The sequence below is a fragment of the Oryzias latipes genome, chromosome 16 (genome assembly GCF_002234675.1).
Source record: "Oryzias latipes chromosome 16, ASM223467v1".
Taxonomy (NCBI): Eukaryota; Metazoa; Chordata; class Actinopteri; order Beloniformes; family Adrianichthyidae; genus Oryzias; species Oryzias latipes.
Window position 1 is genome coordinate 19,028,536 of NC_019874.2, and position 22,053 is coordinate 19,050,588.

At 40.3% G+C, this 22,053-nt stretch overlaps 1 protein-coding gene across 1 annotated transcript in view; it reads left to right on the forward strand.

Moving 5' to 3' along the window:
• Window positions 1-19,979, forward strand: part of LOC101158050 (thrombospondin type-1 domain-containing protein 4) — a 39,113-nt gene extending 19,134 nt beyond the window's left edge. The window contains exons 5-17 of the mRNA XM_011485327.3: window positions 1,051-1,153; window positions 9,903-10,042; window positions 10,487-10,691; window positions 11,099-11,283; window positions 13,993-14,155; window positions 14,706-14,987; window positions 15,147-15,276; window positions 16,175-16,379; window positions 16,478-16,651; window positions 16,730-16,909; window positions 17,578-17,757; window positions 17,853-18,000; window positions 18,083-19,979. Of these exons, the coding sequence (XP_011483629.1) occupies window positions 1,051-1,153; window positions 9,903-10,042; window positions 10,487-10,691; window positions 11,099-11,283; window positions 13,993-14,155; window positions 14,706-14,987; window positions 15,147-15,276; window positions 16,175-16,379; window positions 16,478-16,651; window positions 16,730-16,909; window positions 17,578-17,757; window positions 17,853-18,000; window positions 18,083-18,213 (2,226 nt within the window). The 3' untranslated portion in view covers window positions 18,214-19,979. The remainder of the gene's footprint in view (window positions 1-1,050; window positions 1,154-9,902; window positions 10,043-10,486; window positions 10,692-11,098; window positions 11,284-13,992; window positions 14,156-14,705; window positions 14,988-15,146; window positions 15,277-16,174; window positions 16,380-16,477; window positions 16,652-16,729; window positions 16,910-17,577; window positions 17,758-17,852; window positions 18,001-18,082) is intronic.
• Window positions 19,980-22,053: the final 2,074 nt, after the last annotated feature.

The window sequence follows — 22,053 nt, forward strand, 5'->3', positions numbered from 1 at the left end:
AGTGGTTGCTATAACGTGCCTTGCTGAGGGAGGTGTGAACGTAGCTTCAAGCGCTTTGGGCCTTTAAACAAGGAGGAAAAGCGTTATATAAATTGTGGATTGTGTAAAAGCCTCCAGTAACATTATCCAATGTATGCCACTGAAAGACTTGTAAGCAAATTCTGTTAACAAACAACAAAAAGTGAAGCCTCTCAGAAATACAGTGAGGAACTGATATAGTTCAATAAAAAGGCTGTCAGCGTATCTCAAAAAATCTCTTTTTAACAAGAACATTTTATACTGTGCCTCTGTTTTATTTAACATAAGTAGTGCAAAATGCAGGAGCACTGTTTGGAACAGCCTCAGAGAGACCCATTTTCTAACTTCATGCTCCTAAAGATGGTCTGACAGTCTCTTGCATCATGAGGTGAGGTTATCTTACAGTTAAATCTGGGATCTATTTAATGTTTTTTATGTCTTTTTTTTCTTAAATGTGAACTAAAGAGATGATTTTCCTTTTTCACCTACGCATTGTGTTCAGCGCATGCTGAAAAGTTACAAAATCCACGAGCTACATTGAGTGTTGGAGGTGTGCCAGCCCGTAGTTTCGGCAGTCGTTTCAAAAGCCTGAAGCTCTTCCCTCAACGGCTCCATGAGGACTCTTCTTGGACGAGCAGCATTTGCTCCTACGTGAATGCGCACGCGCCCGTACACGTGCTCACACAGTCACTTGCATTCTTTGGTCATGCACTGAAAGTCAGTAAATTTATGTGAGCAGTTGCTTCCAAAAAATCTATCATTTCCATATGTTTCCAATTCACTGGCTTCTGCCTGGAGCAGCATTGAGACTCGGTGTGTGCTGGCTTGTGTGTACAGACATGGAGGGTTTTCTCTATACCTCAAGTTAATTCACCCGTCGTTATTAGCTGTTTTTTTTTCTCGCCTTCCTCTCGCTGCACCCCACCCTCCGTTCTCCTGGGACCTGGACTGAAACAGCTGCTGATATGACTTCAAAGTGCTGCACAGAGTTTAAGACTTTTCTCCTTGTGAATTACTGTTTTTGTCCTCCAGGTGTGCGGAGGAGGTGCGCTGGACTCCAGAGCAGAGCAGTGTGCGGCCTTTAACACCCAAGAGTTCATGGGTCGCTTCTACAATTGGGAGCCTTTCACTGAGGGTGAGTGAACACACTTGCACAGTAGTCCACAATTCTGCTGCAACATTCTTCAATGGTAACAGGTTTATGGGCAGTTTTAGATGGCGTAGCCAAGAAGCAGAGTTATTTCTGGAGTTAGTGTGTTGGCAGTCCTCCACTGCATGCCTACCCCTCTATGATTACCTGTCTGTCACTGGAGCAGACCTGCATTAAGGGTGCAGGCAGAAGGAGAATGGCTGCAACTCAGAATTTCTCTTTTTATTTTCTTGTGTCCAACATCTCTTCTCTTGCCAAGCTTCTCCTCCCAACTTTCAGCATACAGATTCCTCCTTAAAAGGGAGGAGGGGGTGATAGGTGATGAGATGCAAGTGTTTTGTTACATGTCCATCATAGGCAAAGCTTTCTCTGTCCACATGCGAGAGCTGGGCGTTACATGCGTTTGTTTAGTTTTTGTTTTTGATGTTTTTAAAAGGTTAGCTGCGGTTGTGCCTGTTTAACTATTCAGATATAAAGAGAGGAGAGCTGGAAAGAACTTGTGTATATTTGAGGAATTTGACTAGACAAGGAAAATCAGGGAAAATGGGAGGGGAGGAAAAGAGTCATGCACAGCTGTGAGATGATATCACACAGGGTTTATGTACAAGCCTGCTTACTCGAGATGAAAATCTAAGTAGATCACGTGGGAGAAAATAATTCACCGTGCCTGTTTGTTTATCCGTCTGCCTGATCATTTGGTATTACAGGATCATATGGATGAAGTTTCTCAGTACTGCAGCAACTCCAGAACACTGAGAATTTCTTCTATCCTAAACAAAACATGTTCACTACACTGGTTAAAGTATACACTCCACAAAGCTAATATCTGGAAGCCAAGAACGGCCTATCTTACTTTGTTTTTTTCCATTTTTTTCCTTAAGAACATCTACTATCAAGTTATTGCGAAAAAACTTCGGGAATAGCCTACCTTCCTTGCTTTGGATTGACCATTGACCATCATGTTAATGACATCTACATTACCACAAGAAAACGCCAACAACCTTCTTTGTAGTTTTAGTTTGCCCATTTTCTTTTGATAACACCATCTACTTTTTCATTATCATGACAAAACACAGCAAACGTCTTACATTGTTTTTTCACCCGTTTTCTTGTGATAACAACATCTGCTATCACGGTATCATGAGAAAATGCCAGAAATCTCCTACGTTGCTTTTTCCCCCTCTATTCTCATAGTCTACTATCTACCATCTAGTTATCCTGAGAAAACATTCTTGTCAAAACTAGATGTCGTTATCACAAATTTCGTTATGTTGTAATAAGGACAACAAATGGTAAATGGCGTATACTTATATAGCGCTTTTCTACCTACAAGGCCCAAAGAATTTTACAGTCACAGACCCAGTCACACATACATTCACACACCACTGGCACCAACCTACCACCAGGGGCAGGTTCAGTGTCTTGCCCAAGGACACTTCGACACATGGGTGTGCAAGGCGGGAATAGAACCTGCAATATTACGATCATGGGTCGACTGCCCTATCGCTGCACCACGGCCGCCCAAACAATGAAGAATAAACTTTTTTCTTTTTTCGAAAATCCTTAGGAAGACAAAGGAGTTTGTCAGTGAACTTATTGAACCAGAATAACTGATCAATTTATAGGTTAGTTGAGAACTAATTGTTGCCCAGGCGGACATTTTGCTGATGTTATCAGTTAAAAATAATGTCCAACGTCATCGTCATTTGAGAAAGTTGGCCCAGCTGCAGCTGCACAGGTGGCACAAAAAAAATGTAAAAAGCAAGGTTTTCTGGACGGCTTCCATAGGATTCAAAGAAGAAAAACAAAATTCAAGCAAAGGTGCACAGTAATTGTATTTTTACACTGAAAAAAAAAAAGATTTAAGAATCCAAGATATATTTGCTTTTGTTTTATCAGCTGTCTGCCTACTTTTTCATTGTTGTTTTTTTTTTAAAAACAACGTTTCACATAATATAGTCTGAAACCAACTTTAAGCTACCTGCTCAACAAGGAAACAGGCAATTATCTGTTAAACAAACAGCCTTCTTTGCCCTTTTTACCATCTCTGTGGCTTTACGTGCCATTGTCCACCCTAAAATTTAGACATTCTGGGTTCAGTTCCAATGTTGGGTGAAGCCAAAGATTTCCAAACACGGGAACTATTGTCTCCCAACTTAGAAATCAGTATTTTGCAGTTGCGGCTGCTGAACATCTGGAAAGAGTTAAATGTTGAAAACAAATGTCACGCTTTTAACTTGTACATCAAACTAACATATGTGTTGGATTTTTCTTCTCAAGAATTTTGCATGTATGTTTTCCCAGAGCTTGCATCTTTGATTTTTCTGCTGGATTCTGTTTTTTTGTCGAAGTTCCAACTGATAAAGTCTTGGAACTTCCACCAATTCTCATTAACACAAAGATTGAATATCAGTTATTTAATTTCTTGTTGCAAATAAAGACAATGGTTATGTTCAAATTCCCTCACTTTTCCCTAAAAGAATATATAGTATGGGACTATCTAATTCCTTGGATGTTTACTGGTTACAACTGAAGTCTGCAGAAGAGTATCTCTGAATGCACATCACGTCCAACCATGAGGCAGATGGGCTACAGCAGCAGAAGACCACACCGGGTGTCACTCCTGTCAGCTAAGAACAAGAAACTGAGGCTACAATTTATACAGGCTCACCAAAACTGGACAATAGCAGATGGAAAAAATGTTGTCTGGTGTGATGAGTCTCAATTTCTGCTCATACATTCAGATTGTAAGGTCAGAATTTGGCATTAGCATGAAAGCGTGGATCGGTCCTTCCTTATATCAACGGTTCAAGATGGTGGTGGCAGTGTCATGGTGTGGGGGATATTTTCTTGGCACACTTTGGGCCCCTTAGTACCAATTGAGCATGTTTCCAATGCTACAGCCTACCTGAGTATTGTTGCTGACCATGTCCATCCCTTTATGACTACAGTGTACCATCTTCTGATTGCTACTTCCAGCAGAATAAGGCACCATGTCATAAAGCTGGAATCATCTCAGACTGGTTTCTTGAACATAACAATGAGTTCACTAGACTCAAATGGGCTCCACGGTCACCAGATCTGAACCCAATAGATCACCTTTGGGATGTGGTGGAACGGGACATTGGCATCATGGAAGTGCAGCCGACAAATCTGCAGCAACTGAGTGATGATATCATGTCAATATGGACCAAACTGTATGAGGAATGTTTCCAGTACCTTGTTGAATCTAAACCACCAAGGATTAGGGCAGTTCTGAAGGCAAAAGGGGGTCCAACCAGTACTAGCAAGGTCTACTTAATAAAGGGTGAGTGTATATTGTTGTGGTTCTTTTTTTTATAAACTGAAGCTATAGCCTAATATTTCCGCAGGAATTAGGAGAGATTAGAAAACCCCAGGAATCTCCACTCCATCCAAATACAGGTTAGAGCTGTTCTGACTAAATGAAATTGGGATAATCAAGTGGTTGAGTTATCATGGAATGTGACAGAAAAAGTACAACAGGTCAGAAGATTTCAGTTTCCTGTTTGTCTTTGGATTTTTGTAACTTGAGGTGGAAAAAAGACAGACATCCAGCTGAATAATAGATTGGTCCGTCTCCAGAAAAATCAATAATAAAACACATATTTCTGTCACAGTTGGTGAAGTCTAAAATATAGTTGTGGACCTCCAGGAAGATTTCAGTGTTTTTGAAGCAGGAGTCAATGCTGGGGTATCAGCTGGAGTCAAACCGTCTGCATAAGGACACAGGATTTCCTTTCACCCACCACTGCCTCACGTTTGAACTTTCTTTTCAATGCTCTCTATCTGCTGTGTGTCCCTGGCCTCTGCTCTGATTCGGCCTCCTTAAAAGCTTCTTGAAGTGAAGAGGAGTGCGCTGGGAGGAGAGGGAAACAACCTCATAAAAACGCAGCTCAGGCTTTTCTATCGCGAGGACAAAAGAAGTCAGCCAAAGTCCCATTTGCTGGCGTCCCTTCATCGCTGCTGGAGATAATTCTTTTCCCCTCTGCTAAGTAAACGGTGTCACACTGTTTACCTCAGTCCACTCCCGCTGGCCCAACCCCCAAGCCTTCATACTCAGTTCCTCATCATCCCTTTGGTGGCTGCGGCGTTGGTTTCAACATCAGATTATCTTTTAGAGCTGAACTCATCTCTTTTAAGACTTTACAGAGCGGTGTAAATTTCTGTAATATTCCAGCTGGTTCTTCGACTCTGATTGATGCCCCAGAACATCAGTTTTTTAAGCACAGAACATGAATATTCTTTTTTTTAGGCCCCTTCTCATATCCTCTTCCTGTCCTGCTGCCTCTCTCTTTCTCTGTCCGCTGTCGAAGTTTGTTTAGATGGAGAGATAGTGGGGAAGTATATTTAGACGACATATATTCCACTGTCTGAACACTGAGCTCAGAGAGGGACAGAGGGCTGTTGGAAGCCAATGGGAGGCCAGTGATTGAGGCGAACGGAGAGACAGAGAGCTGGACAAATGTGTAAAGACTCAAGTCTTCATTTATTTATTTTCCCAAAAAATTTCTCTATCATGACTCCAACAGATTAGAGGCAATGACAGGGTCGAATACAGAGGTAGACAGGCACCACTCAACTGCCAAATTTAGCTCCCTGCGGCCTTTTTTGTCACTGTCTCCACTTTAATCTCTCAAAGATAACTGTGACAGACGGATGGAGAGAATATGTGGGGGAGGGAGAGAAGGTAGGAACACTCCCTGCCCTTTTTAATGTTTCACCTCCTCTTTACATTTTTAGTTTGTTGCTTCTGCAGCTATCTGGTGTTGGTGAGGGAGAAGTGTCAAATGAGCATTAAAGCAGCCATAAATTATGAAGCTTTTAAGGAACGCAACACAAATACATCTTTTTATACACAAAAAGGTGTAAATAGAGGGTAAATCTAAACGAGTCATTTAGATTTTTTCAAGTAAATTGAATGAGAAATATTTAAAGGCAATCTTTAGTCAACTATAAGTGAGTTGTGTTTAGTTAATGTATAAGAAATAGAAAATAAGAGACTGAAAACTAAGTTACTCTCCATCTTTTGGTCTCTTGAAAGCATTCCCAGTGGTCTATTATTTATGAAATACCATTTTTGGACCAAATCAAAAAGCCTGTGTTGTTTTCTAGTTTCTTCAGAGCCGCAGTAGTTCATTAGAAATTCACCTCTGAGTTGTGGGTGGGACCATTGATGTGGAACAACCCCGCCACCCCTTCCCCTCCCAGTTTCTGAGAGATCTCTGTTTACACGCTCTCCCACTAGCTTACAACCCCTCACACACTCATCCTTACATTACTAGTGCAACAAACTTGGCGAGCAATATCAGTTTTTAGCCAGATGCCAGCTCAGACGAGGAAAACAAAGACATACATGGACCTATTTGTCTACAAGTGGATGCATCAGGATGGAGCGGGGCAGGGAGCTTTTCTCTATATATGTCTTTCATTATGAGAAAATGCTACAAGAACGTGTTTAAAAACACAATTCTCACCACAGTGGGTCCTAAAATCTGCTTTATTAAACAGTAAAAGGAAAAGTCAGCAGCTGTTGGACTGCCTTTTTTTCTTTTTACAACAAAACCATTCTACATCAGTAAAAGACACTTTCTCTGGATCATTGCTTAATCCTTTAACAATTATTTAACTGGCTTTATTGGGTATTTTTTAATCAAATGAACACCCTGTTTGACTGAATCACTGTTATGAGCTGCAGGAAGATCTGTTTAGCACTTAGAGCTGCCTAAGAAGGCAAAACTATCCACACAATAAAGATTTGGGGGCCTTTCTTTCTTCTTTTTTTTTATTGTAAAAATGTTGGCACTTATTTTCAGAATAGTTTGACTTTTCAGAATAACAAGTAGCCTATACAGCAGGGGTCGGGAACCTATGGCTCGCGAGCCATATATGGCTCTTTTGATGGTCACATGTGGCTCGCAGACAAATCTTCAATTTTTTTTTATTCATCAGACCAGTCCTTCTCGGGCGCAATGCGATGCCAGAGGCGCGCAGTAGTAGCGGTGCTTGGAGAGAAAACTATCAGTTTACTATCATCTATTATTTCACAGAGTTGTACCACCCGGAAACCTGTGAATTGCCGTGCCTAAAACTGCGCGCTCCCGTCTCTGAGAAAGAGCGCGCAGTAGCGGGGACGGGATGTGTGAGGGAGAAAGCAGAGGGTGAGGGTGGGGTTGTGGGCACGGCCAGTAGGTGAATCGCGCAGGGATTGTAAAAACGTAAAACCTGCTGCCCGTCACTCACTGCAGCGTGTGAGTGTGTGTTTGGCTCCCCGTCTGCATGTGATCAGTCTGTCTCACATCTAAAGAACATTCAGACCTACGATCACGTTTAAAATCTCAACGCCTGCATGAAGCAGAAACTCACCACGTATCAACCAGACTAGACCATCAGCAGAACTACCACGAGAAATACTCATCATTTATTAGCAACAGCATAACGATATTATTAAAAAGAATCCACAGACTTATTGTACTTTAGAAGTGTTGAAATTACATCAAATGCACACATTCACTTGTATATTTAGTTTTAAACATATTGTCGCGGCTTGAGTTTAACTGGGTGGCTGTTGGGCCGTGTTATAAGTTCTGGAGTTCAATGAACGCATCATGCAGAGATCTGATTGGCCCCCAGTTCTGTCGCTCAGCCTGTTGTTAGGTAGTTTGGACCAATGGGGTTCAGCTATGGGCCGAATAAGGGAAATGGGAGGGCTGGAGCGGGAGCAGGAGAATATAAAGTTAGGAGAAGCGCTCTCGTCTCGGCGGGAGAGATCCAGGAGTTGCTGAATTAATTTACGGCATTTGTTACAGCCAGCATTAACCAAAATAAAGAACCTTAAAAGAGGTTAAGTCTCAGTGTGGGAAAAGGACACCACATTATTGTATGGCTCTTTCGAAATTACATTTCAAAATATGTGGCGTTTATGGCTCTCTTGGCCAAAAAGGTTCCCGACCCCTGCTATACAGCAATGCCTTTAAATTTATATTTGTTGTCTTGCTTCAGTTTTCTTGAATTGGTTTTTGGAAACAGTTTGCTTAAGTAAATTTTCTTCACTGCTAAAATTTGCTCCTCAGTATCACGTTTTAAAAACCTTGAACCTGATGTTTACCTGTTCTGAAGGACCTACGGTTTATTTACAAGCAGTTGGATGTTGCCAGCCATGCATCACCACAGTCTCCCCCAAGAAACGAGCAAAGATAAACATCAGGTGGAGGTTCAATGGTTCCTGTGTATAACCACCCTACAACTTCCTTCCACTTACTAAGAACAAATACTCCTGTCAGTGTTTTTAATATATTTACTCTGGAAAAAAATCTGTTGATCAGGATGTAAGACAACTAAAAAAGTACAAACTGGGCTGCTAATGAGTGTCTGCCCAAACTTAAGTGTCTTTTTCTGATTTCATGAATCACCATCTTGCTTAGATGTTGATTTAAATATTTGCAGAAATTCAACAGAAACCTGGAACGTTACACCCAGCTTTCCTTATCGTGACTGGAAACAAACAAAACACAATAGCAGATTTGGAACAGCCCAGTTTTCACTAATCCTTGTCCCCTGCGGTTGAGTTTTCCTTCATGATAACACATAAATTTTCCGAAGCTTGAAGATTTCTGTGAAAGCGTTTGGAGTTCCTTTAACTTTGCAAAGTGAAAGTGTGCATCTGGTATTTGCCCTTTACACTTTGGTTTCAGGTGTCTACCGTGAACTTCTTGACCCGTAAAAGCAACAGAGCTCTGGATCACTTCCTGCTGATGTGTTTTTACCCTGACAGATAAGATGCCGTCATGGGGAAATAATGTCTAATGCTCTATGAACATTTTGATGGAATTATAGATTTTTACAACAATGAATACCACTTTTATTTCATAACTTAGTTTAAGGCACAATAATGTAACAACAGTAACTAATAATTTTTATGACTCTTGGCAAGAAGTCAACATCTTATTTGATAGTTCTTGAGTTGTAGTTTTTCATGATGACAAAAAAGGGAGGTTGAGATTAAGAAATATCCACACTGAAAAGTCTCATTTCTAGACACATAGTGATCCCTGTAAATAAAGACTGTTAGATTTGTTTTTCCAAAACACTCTAACAGCAGAACCATTTCTTTGCTACTATTCTTCTTTTTCCCACCTTCGCTTTTGCCTGAATTTTTCCACCTTTTGGGAAAATCTTGCTTTTTTAAGTCCAGTTACTAAAATCAAATGTTTAATTTGTATTGTATTTATTTGTGTTGCACTCAGATCTCAGAATCGTGACAATTTCTGAACATCAGCAACACAAGCACTGTTCTTCATTACTTGTGTGTCATCTCTCTGCTTCCTTACTATATGCTTGTAATGCTTCCCTTCCAGCGAGAGTTTCAGCACTCATCTGTTTGTCAGCCTGCTCTCTTGGCACTAAAGGACTTTGATTTCCTCTGGAAACCTTAAAGAAGTGCTCTCTTCCTTTGATTTTTCTTCCTTGCACATTTCCTGTGCACTCCAGTTGGGTTACAAAGAGAAGTCGTACCTTTCTCAGGCTTGTGTTTACACCTTTCTCGTGACCCCAGAGACGGTGCAACTGTGAGCACTGAGCAGAAGAGGAAATAGCTGATCGATGTCTCACTGTCTGTTAGGGGTTATATTGAGCAGCTCTGGTTTCCTGACTACTCTGAAAGGTGTTTATGATACCGTTTCTTTCAGCTAGTCTTAGGCTATACTTTGTGTTGCAGTTGGTGAGGACAAACAGTGCGAGCTGACCTGCAGACCTGCTGGTTATAGATTCTACGTCCGTCAGGCAGAGCGAGTCAGAGACGGGACGCCCTGCTTCAATGTCAGCACCAACGATGTCTGTATAGAAGGACGATGTCTGGTGAGTGAATTAAACTATGAATGTGTGGGGGAAATTTTTTCTAAGGTGTCTGAACCTAAGTCCACCCTGTCTAGCAACGTCTGACATTGCGCAGGACTTGGCTTTTGTAATCTCATGTCTGGAGGCTGATTTAAATCTGCCGTTCAGATTAGGAGAGCCCACACTGGGCCCTTTTCCTCTGTATCTTTTCTCTCATTTGCACTCTCAAACTCTGATTTCAGCCAAATTCCAGCACTCCGCCTCAAAGAAAAAGCCCCAGCTACCAATATACACAAATAATAGTGGACGTTCTCAGCAGTTTAGAAATGTCAACAACACAGGGCTAGCTTTCCTTTTTTTCCCCCACTTGCCTTTCTCCTTCCACATCTCCCTTGTTCCCTTACCCTCCTTTATCTTCATTGTCCCACCCATCACTCACATCTTTTCAATGTCTTCTCCTTCCAGACTGAGGGCTGTGACGGGGTGCTGGGCTCCAGCACTGTGATTGACAAGTGTGGAGTGTGTGGTGGGCAGGACTCGTCCTGTCGAAAAGTGACGGGAAGCTTCCAAAATGCTACCGTTACCCTTGGTTACCACAAGATCCTGGACATCCCAGCCGGAGCTAGACTCATTAACATCACGGAGAGACGTACCAGCCCCAACTACCTTGGTGAGATGCCACTGATTCGCCAAATGTCAGTGCACAACACTAATGTGGCTCAAGATGTCTTGCATAAAAAGAACTTCGGTAAAAGTGAAACATTGGAGAGGAAAGTGTAGATTTGGCCAATGTGTGTGTGTTCTGGCTTCAGCCAAGGCGGAAGATTTTGTGGTCGTGTAAACTCAAGCCAGAAAAAGCTGAAGCTGAAGTGTGTACATGTTTGCATTTGTGTGTGTTTTTTTCCTCGGCCTCCTGTTAATGAGCTGAAGCCTGTGTTTGTGTGTCTGGGAGTGTGTTTAGGCACATGGTGGGTTTCTTAAGAATTCACCAGACTAAACATGGTCCTAATGCGAAAAGAAAACAAGACTCAAATCCGGCTGACGTTTTCAACCTGCCCCTAAAATCAATTTCTCCAGCTCTGAGGAGTGGCACCGGGGCATCAGTGGTAAATGGACGCTGGGCTGTGGACCCTCCTGGAGAGTATAAAGCAGGTGGAACTACTTTCACCTACATCCGACCCAGGGTGCAGTCGGAGGGGAAGGAAGGGAGAGGAGAATCCCTAAGGGCTCCAGGACCCACCACAACACAGCTGCAACTCTATGTAAGTCCTGCTGCAAAGGAAGGCCTTCCTTTTAACCCTATGAGCAAACATAACCCAGGGCATGGCCAATTAATGTGAAGGAACATAGCTGCAGCTGATTGAGAACATTTGCATCTGTCCCCCTGCGGACTCTAGCATTAATACACATGCTTAAGTCGCTGCCTGGAACCCCCAGGCAAATTTCTCTTTGGAAAAAAATAAAAATAAAGAAGGAATCTGCAATAGAATATGGATATTAAAGTAAAACATTGAAAACCAGAAAAGAAAGGCTAAAGCCAGATTTTTGATACAGAAAGTCAAATTACCATTTTTGTCTATTTTTATTTCCTGTTATGTTATACTTTTCTATATCCCTGACCTTTTGTAAATCTTAATGTGCTAACCATCTTGGTAAAATTGTTAGTTTAACTAAAATACGATCCCAGTTTCAAAATTGTTAATCTGGTAAATTGCAATCAAAATAATAAAACATTTTCCTGACAGACCCACTTCGATTATCTTTTGATCTATTGTAAAAGCATTCCCAGTGGTCTTTTTTATTATGATTATGCCGTTTTTAGTCAAAATCAAAAAACCTGTGTCGTTTTCTAGGACATAGTTTCTGCAGAATGGCAGGAGTTCATTAGAAATTCACCTCTGAGTTGCAGGCGGGACTGTTAGTGCCCCCGATTCTTCTCCCCGTTGCTCAGAGCTTGGAGCTCTTTTTCAAATATAATGTGTTTAGCTGCACATTATCAACAACAACTTGAAAAAAGAAATGCTCAGAAATGGAATTTTGCGCTTTATTTTCTTCCTTTATCATCAGAAAAATCCACAACAAATGTTTAAAACACTATTTTAATCAAAGTGAGTTCCTAACGTGATCAGTAATGTCCTAAGTTTGCTCCAAAGATGTTTGCTCCGAGATGTCTCGCATGAACTCAGTCATGTGAACACATCACTCAATAAAGGAGCATAGATAAAATCCTCTGTGGTTATCTCACTCCCTGTTCTTTGATTTTTTTTTTCTTCAAAAACCTTTTGTTTTAGGGGCCGATATGACTGCTCATCCATTGAAATCTCTGTTGATGCGGAAAAAAAAGTTTCTCATTTTCCTCCGGGTAGTTTAAATCCGCACCAGGCCACACTGAAATGATCAAAGCCGGTCCCATTCATCACAGTGCATCACAGCGGAACACTGGCTATTTGGTCTAATGCACTGCTCTTCTCCTTCACTCTTGACATAAAAGTCGCCCTACGTTTGTTCAACAAAGTGATTAGAACATTTTAGCCTGGAGTGTGTGAATGACATCCAACTCATTCTGTCACTAAACAGCAAAATTAATTTTCAGTCATCATAACCAAGAATTAGTCTCTCCAAATCTCTTAATAGTCTTTGAAACTTGAATTCTGAAAGCTTCTGACTTTTAGAGCTTTTTAAACATTTTCAGAGAAAATTAAGGTTTAAGATTTTTTTATTATGATCAACATGACATAGTTAAAAAAAAATACATATGGAGAAATTGTCCTTTTTGAGTTAAGTGCTGAAAAACCTGTGGATGTCTTTCTTCAAGCCTTCAAACACACAGTCCTCCTCAAAATAGATTGAAATAAACCAATCAATCAATTAATCCCAACACAACATTATTGGGAAATCTTATTTTTGTCATTGAACAAGAGCTACAATGGTATGATGCTATCAATGACAGAAAATCTTTTAAGCCTGGCACATCGACAGCCAGGGTTTGTTTCCCAGGTCTCAGGCAAGACCCTTCACACTTTTGGCTAACCATTTAGCCACAAGGAAGCCCAGGTCTGGGTCTCCCTGTCCTAGCCCGGATAAAATACAGGATTGTGTCAGGAAGGGCATCCGGTGTAAAAGTCTCTGCCAAACCAAATCCGTGCATCAGTGAAAGCTGATCTGCTGTGCTGAACAAACTCTTTCTAGCCTCAGATCAAAATTTCAACTGTTAAGCAGGGTGGTGGAAGCATCATGTTATGTGGCTGCTCTGGATGCTCTAGCATCCTTAAAGCAATGAAAAGATGTAAACTAAAAATACTTTATGGTAAATCACTAGAAATATGAAGCAACATCTTTAGATAAGAACAACATTATATTTTAAAAAGACAAATGTTTTGCTGTAAATGGGAAACAATTCTAATCATTTGAGATTTTAAAGAAATTAGAATTTTGTACAAAGGGTTTGCTGTTTTCAATACAAATAAAAACATGGATGCAGCTGAGTTGGTTTGTATGTGACCACACAGCTTCATGCTACTGAATCTAATCAATTTTCCAAACAACTGTAGCAAAAGTCGTCTGCTGCATCTTTTCTCTTTGTAAAAAGGTTCCCAGACAGGCAGCCTTGTTTTACCAACATGCATGGATAAAGACTGATCTGCTTAAGCTCACTGTAAACCACATTAGGATGCCTATGTCCTAATAATAACAGATCCAGTTCAAGAGCAGGGATCTTACACTGCTTTCTTTCAACTTTTGTCCAAAGAATTTAGCTACTAACTTTAAAATGAACAAATGTTGGCACAAAACTTTTACTGATTATGTTTACACCAACATGACAAGATTAACTTGACAGACTTTGCATCATCGCCTGAATTCCTCTTAGGGGCAGGGGTCCAAAGTCTGCAGCCTATCTTACGTCTGACACTTGCGGTTTTTCCCCAAGGGTTTCTTTATTGCAAGATGAGTATTGTCTGTTTTCTCTCCAGGTTATTTTCCACAAAGACAACCCGGGCATCGACTATGAGTTTTACATGCCTGTGGAGAAAAAGGCAGAAAAGGAAAAGCTGACGGAGAGGGAAAGGGAACCCCCAGTGGAGATACCCAGAGAGAGGCCACGGGAGCGAGACACGGCGAGGGCACCCCTTCGCAGTAAGACCCCTTTACGATCGTACGATCTCCCTACCCACTGACAGAAAATCCTTTAAGCCTCAGTTGGCTGCGTGCAGGAGTGGCGCAGTATTCTATAGTTTGCATGTGCTTAGCATATCACTAATTCACACAAGCCCCATCCTAAATCCATCAGGTTTAAGAAAGGATGGGTTGAAGGTGAGATGATCTTTCCTAATTACTGAAGGAAACACGACAGAGAGGCGTAACTGACGTCTTTTTGGATTACGATGGGTGTGGTTGTGAACCACATAGAAGGGAGTCTTTTATTAGCGTTTTTGTGTGTGTTTGTTTGCCATGACCCAGATGGGAGACTATCTGCTCAACATATTTGCTTGTCATGAGACCCTGACCTCACCATGACATCATTAGCCTGTGACTCACTGCCTTCCTCTTGTCCTCACAGTTTTTGCATTTACACCTTCTTTCACCTTTCATTCCTCCCTCCTCCTTGTGTTCCTTTCCCAACCTCCCGCCCTTCCTGTCCTGTCTAATTTGTCCATCCATGTTTGTCTTTTTATTGTTTTCCCAGGTCCCCTGACTGTATCAATAGAGGACCCACCTCCTGCTTCTCCTCCTATTTCGGGCCCTTCCTTTCCCTCCCACTCTTCCCCCTCCTCCTCATCCTCCTCCTCGTCTGTATTTTCTCAACCATCTTCAGACCGCTGGACACCTGAGAGGACGCGGCAACGAGGATCAGCGCCCAACAGGAATGCGCGGATCCCTCCTCGCACTGACCTGCCCCCAGACACTCAGCTGCCGTTTGTGTGGAGGAGAGGTGGCCTTACGCAGTGCTCTGCCTCCTGTGGCAAAGGTCAGCCTCTAAAAAGTCCTGAAGATATCTGCATATTCACCTTACTATAAACTTCAGTCTGCCTTTTAGCATGATGTGATGTCTCCCTCCGCTGGTTGTGGGGTGTAAGTGCAAAAACACGAGAAAAACAGCTTTGTCCATTCTGTGCGTGTCTTATAGGTTTTCAGCATAGAGTCATTATCTGTGTGAATCGGCAAACAGATGAAGAGGTTCCAGAGAGGAAGTGTGACTCTGCAGCCAAGCCTGTTCCCGAGGAGGAGCCGTGCAACACACACTCCTGCCCACCATTGTAAGCGAACCACATTCAGCCATAAAGAACAATGCATTCTGCCTAAAATATTAAACATTCATTTCCTGAATTATTGCTGCTCCCACAGATGCAGTGACTACATTTATTTTACTGCAAAAATAGTTTATAAAAAGTGTTTGTATTAACAATTTCAATTTATTATAGCTGAAACACAGAGTTGAACACAGTTTTTTTTAAATATACAGATGCCTGTTTGGTATTAATGAGTAAGAAAGGTTTGGAAAAAAATAAGCTAAAAAGTCTGACATACTTTTACGTATGTACTTTTTAATATCTTGTTTCATATATAGTTTAACTTTTACCTCATAAATGTTTTTAAAGACCCATTCCAATGAAAATTGTGTTTTTGGTGTTTTAAATATTAAAATTGCATTTCTGAATATTTCTTGATTCAAATTGTTATGAATCAGGAGCAGATGAAAAATGCCATTGGAAGAAGATTGCAGTTGTGACGTAGAACTTACAACGACAAGCGACTCTGCTCCGCTCCATTCTGATGGATCTGCTTGTAGACAAATAGATCCGTGTACGTCTTCGTTTTCCTCGTCTGAGCTGGCATCTGACTCAAAACTGTATGGCTGGATAACTCTTTTATTGCTCGCCTTTTTAGTTGCACCTATAACAGGCTTGAGGGAGAGTGGAAACAGATGGGAATTGATGGGAAGTGTGAGCATGAAGAGGTGAATTTCTAATGAACTACTGCTGCTCTGCAGAAACTATACTAAAATACCGCACAGGTTTCTTGATTTTGGCTAAAAACGGCATAATTATAATTAAAAGACCACTGGGTGCACAATAGATCATAAGATGATCGGAGTGGGACTTTAAACTGGAATATATGCTGATATTTTTACCACATTTTCTTTGTCTGCTGTAGCTGGGAGGTCAGTGCGTGGTCGGAGTGCAGTGTGTCTTGTGGGCCGGGCATGCAGCAGAGGCAGCTCCAGTGTCGGCAGAGCTTTGGAAATCGCTCCACTATGGTCCATCCCCAGCGCTGTGCTAATCTCACCCCACCACCGTCAACACAGGCCTGCCACCTCCAGCTCTGCTCCCACTGGGAGGTCGACTCCGATTGGAGCACGGTATGTTTTAATCCTTTGAAGGACAGACCGAATAACAACTAACACTTGAACAGTTTTGTACTTTTCTTATGATGGTAAAAATGTGAATCTTAATGCAGTGCTCAGTGGACTGCGGTGTCGGTAAACGGACCAGAAGTGTGCGCTGTGTTAGTGATCAAGGCGGTGTGGTGAACGACAACGAGTGCAACTCCAGGGTCCGCCCACAGGGAAGTGAGGAGTGCAACATGGGCCCCTGTGTCACCAACTGGTACTTCACCGACTGGTCCAACACTGTGAGTAAGAAACACGGTCAGAAGCAGAGCTACCAACAGCTGCATTTCTTGACACGTTGTCTCACTTTGTGAACACAGTGCTCAGCACAGTGTGGCCCTGGGGTGCAGAAGAGAGAAGTGGTGTGCCTTACAAGAGGTGGGGTCAGGGAAGGTGAAGGAGGAGGGGACTGTGTTTCCGAAAAACCATCAGAGCTGAAGGCCTGTAACAGTGGTCCATGTGTGCCAACGCTCACATGGTTCAGTAGTCCTTGGACAAAGGTGAGATGAAGGAAAGAAAATGTTTGTGTTCTGGGATCTATAGTACCATTTTACAATTATGTGTAAAATGTTTAATAGAATAGAAGAATGCAGAAGAGATTTCCTAAATTGCAGGCTATACACCAAGAAACAAACAATATTTTATGTTTTCACACAGGATAAAAAAAAAAGATGTTACTGTACAAAATAAGTAAGACAAAAAAGATTTTTTTAAAGAAGTTTGATGGTTCAAAAGTTTGATTCACAAATTTGGTATAAACTGCAATTATTCTACTTCATAGTTAAAGTAACCTATGTGTGTCAGTATCTCTTTTTTCATTTTTTTGGTAAAATTAAAGAAATCAAATATAGGGAAGAATGGTTAGGTTGCAGTCCGCAAATTGAAATTTAGATTTTACCAAATCATAAAATTTCTTCTGAAATATCACATACAGGCTTTGAAAGTCATCAAAAAACAAAAACAGGCTTTAAATAACAAAATGCAAACACTACACTATGTAAACATCACTAAGTAAAAAATATTGCAGGTGTTGAGGAAAATTAGGAATATTTTTGCCTTTTGTGTAAAATAGATTAAAGGTCTTGTATGTTTTAGACCCATTAATACCACCTTATTGTTTTTTAATCCCTTAAGCTGTATGTTTCTGTCCCATTCTGGTATTGTTCAGTGTAATGTTCCATGTGGGGATGGAACCCAGCGCCGAGACATTATTTGTGTGAAGAAAATGGGAAATGACTTCACTGTTGTGCCCTCCACTGAGTGCGCTCATCTAGAAAAGCCCGTTGCAGTCCAAGAGTGCCAGATGGGAGAGTGTCAGTCATCATGGTTCACAACAGAATGGAGCGCGGTGAGTCGTGATGTGACAGGAATAGTATGGAATTTAAGCCCAGGTGTCTGTTTAAACTCATTATTTTTGCTCCATTTACCACTTTTTCCTTCCAGTGTTCACGTTCTTGTGGGAGGGGCTTGCAGGTGAGGGAGGTTCGATGTCTTACACCAGACAAAACGCACAGCCAAGCATGCGATGCCAGCAGCAAACCCGAACAGGAACAGGCCTGCAACACAATACCCTGCGGCCCACAAGTCACAGGTGGGTGAACCCAAGGCAGTGCATTCCTGTGTATTTTAGTCGTTCTCCCTTCTGAACGCGGCTTCCTTCTCTTTGTTTGCAGATAAAAACTGTAGGGACAGACGGGATAACTGCATGATGGTGGTGCAGGCCAGAATGTGCGTGTACCCCTACTACAAAACTGCCTGCTGCGCCTCCTGCACACAGAGTGCTCAGCGGGCCAAGAGACAATGAGCAGCTACAGAGCGTCCTGCAGTGAACGCAACCAAGAATGAGCTCAGAATGCCGGATGACCCCCGAGAGAAGGAGTCTTTAAAAATGGACAGAAAAGACTTGATTTGGCATTCAGATAACATTTAGCTCTTTATTCCTGAGTCTTCAGGAGAAAACATGTGAAAGCAGCAAGCTCCTTCTTCCACAAGTCAGTTGAATCTAATTTAATCTCCACTTTTTTTTTTTACAACAAATTTACTATGTGTATGAACTGATGCAATGATGGAGTCTGTTCATCTCTTGGAAGCTCATTTCGCTGGCTGTTAGGTCGTAAATGAAAGTGCACGCTTAGACTGTGTTTCAAGAGCAGATTTAGCTTCTATCTAGATCCCCACAAATCCAAAGGATCTTGAATTTAGATCAGTCTGACATGCATACCACTACTCACAAGTTAAATTGTTACCACATGTGCCCGACAAGCCGTTGTGCCGAAGGTCTCCTGGAGCCGATCTTTGCATGCGTGTCCCCCAGCCAACCTAGAAGGATCTATTTACATGTCGTACGTATTGTACTGTTTGCCAAAAAGATTTCCTCAAGTGTCCTTTAAATCAGTATTTGTACAGGTGAACCAAAGGGGTGTGTTGACCAAAATAGGTTGCAGTTACTAAATAGAAAACGGAATTGATATGGATGTTAAACAGCACGACCTCTGTGTTCAATGTTCAGTTCTAGGAAGAGAAAGATATTTTATTTCTTGAATCCAATTAGTTTTTTTTTTAGCAATGACGCAAAAAAGATTAAAATATAAGTTTTGTAAGAAAAGGTGGTTTTTATTTTTGTAGATGTAAGCATGGCACCTTTCGGTCAACATGTGGCACGGAAAGGATTTTGAAAAATAACAACTTCCCCTGTTTTTTGTTTTTTACAAAATAAAAGCAGCAATTTATAGTTTAGACTTCACTTAACAGCTTGCTGTTCCTCTTTAAATTTTCTTTTTTTTAATATTAAAAATAAAGCACAGTTTTTAACTTGACAGTCATTACAGTAATAAAAAATAATTGCTAGACATCACCTTTTTGGAAGAAATGTTAAAGATTGCTCAAGAATTAGAGAACCCCACTAAGACTGGACAAACACATATTTCCGTAATGTCCGATTAAAAATGCAGTCAAATTTAATTCTGCTTTGACTAAAAAACTTTGCTTACTGAAGGGGCAACTTCTGTATATGTGTGTAATTATCATTATAAGTCATTTTAACTTGCCTTCCCTTCACACATATGCATGCACACTCAGTCAAGGTTTAGGAAACTGTATATTTGCCGAGTAAGTTTGAATGTTCATAATTGCCTTGCTGCGCTTGTATGTTTTTATATAACTGAGAAAAGTTGTACGCAGTGTTGGTGTAGGCTTCACGCATTCGTATCTGTCATTTAATTGTTGCATCGGTCAAAAGAAGCTCTGTGACGTCTAATTGTGCGCTGGTTTTATAAATGTTTTTGTCTGTGTCTGTATAGTTTTGTGCCGCACAGCTGTGGCTTTGAATGTTTCAGTTTCGTTTCTAAATCCTTGTAGTATAAATTACATTTTATAAGTATATAAACAAAACAAAAAGGATAGTAATTTATCTATGATATGAAGAGCATGTAATTTATTTTTATTTTTAGGAATTTTTGTTATCACCAGAGTTTGTGACATTTTTTGTATCTTATTCAAAAACGGACAGCAGCGTGCGAGGAATTATTATCTTAAAGCTTAAGTTTAAATAAACCTGAAATTACAGAAAAATGTGCTGATGTGTCACGTTTATTTTGGAAAGTGGTGTTACCATTATTGTCCAAAGAGGGGCACCGTTGAGTCGTTAAATAGATGAGTAGAAAATGTAAATATTTGTTCATAAATATATAGGAGGAATGGCTTAGAAAAATATTGTTAGAATTCGCTTAGATTTGTTTTGATCTTTTAAACCCCTAAATTTAAGTGAGATACAAGATAAAGCCACAGTCCTCTGCTTTAGCAGTCAGATTTTTACCCAAAGGATTTTTTTTTTGGTTATTGTTTCAGCCTTTCACACTATTATTTGTCAAACATGTTTATAAATGTACTCCTTTTTTCTAGATTTCACAGGTTCAACAAGCGTCCATAATGTTTTAGTCAGAAATGGTTGCAGTTTAGGCAACAACAACATCCCAGGGACAGGAGTGGGGCTCTGATTGTTACATTGAGCCAGATAAAAAACTTTTTATTGAATTTAATGTATTAAATACTTCTAACATGGGAAGTCGAGGACAGCAGAACAATGAGCACTCCGTTTAAAAGACAAATAGCTGGAAGCAAAAAACAAGCTTTGGACTTGTAAATTTCTGTAACTGAACTGAGCCAAGACTCCAGCCTCAGACAGTTAAGGTCAGCCTCTCCTCATGCGGACCCTGAGGGAATGCAAAACTGAGTCAACTGGTGGTCCTGGTTTTTATTTAATGTCATGTATGGAGGTTACAACTGCTTTTATTTTCCATGTTGTTTCAGTGTTACACATTTAAAAAAAACTGTAAATCATAACCTACCAAAATATGTCAGGATTTGTTTTTAAAGGAGCCATAATTCAGCATAATATCTCAATCCATTTGTCAAATCAGAGTACTTTCATAGTTATTTTTTTATCGAACGTTGTTTTAACATCAATGTCTAAAAATGAAAGACTGCTCTAAGTGTTAAATTTAAGTGGAGCCAAAGCTCTGGTTGCAATGCATTCAACTCTCAGAGAAACCAAGGTCAGGTAAAGGAGGATTCTGCTGAGTATTTAGTTTGAGATTTGAGATGGGCTATTACCATCAGAGGACGAGAGCACTGGGATGCCCTGAATTTCTTGTAAATAAAAGAAATTAAGGGTAAAAGAGCAAGATAATTTAGTTTTAAAGTTTTCATTTTTGGTTGCAATAAATCTCATTGTTAAGTTATAACAAAAACTGCCATGTCTCCCAGAGCAGATCAGGTCATGTAAATGTTATTGTCTAAAACTGTTATGTGTGTCGTAGTGGTGAGGGCAAAAGATTAAGAACGACAGCACAAAATGAGGGGAATGGTAAGAAGAGAAGTTAGTGACATGTAATGGTGGGTAATGGATGTAAACAGGGGGGGGGGGAGAAATGGAGAGGAAAGAAAACATTAGGGGAAGTCTGACAGCACACAGGCACACAGGAACCAACTTTATGCTGTATCAAGGAGAGAGAAAAAATAGCACATTTTGGAGAATGGTATTCTTGCTGACTGAAAACATTTGTTTTCATTTCACTTAACATGGCCTAATTATCTTTTTTAAACATTTACACACTAAAAAGTCATTCATATATATATATATATATATATATATATATATATATATATATATATATATATATATATATATATATATATATATAAAACACACACACACACATATATATATATATATATATATATATATATATATATATATATATATATATATATATATATATATATATATATATATATATATATATATATATATATATATATATATATATATATATATGTGTGTGTGTGTGTGTGTTTTTACTTGAATTGCTTCAAAAGATAACCCAAAAATATATGGACAACCGAAGAATAGGGCTGAAGAAATAACTAAAGTGAAGTGAAGGTCCATCCATCCAGACAGAAATATTGTTACTTTTTTTTTTCTTAAGTCACTTTTCTTTTTTCATGGTTGACTGAAGACCAACAATGAATACAGCTTTAAAAAAATCATTTTACAGATTTCTGTTGCTTTTCCGTCCACACGATCTAATTTAATCCAGCTAGTTTAAAAAAAAACTTCAAGGCCATATGCATGATATAGGGGTGT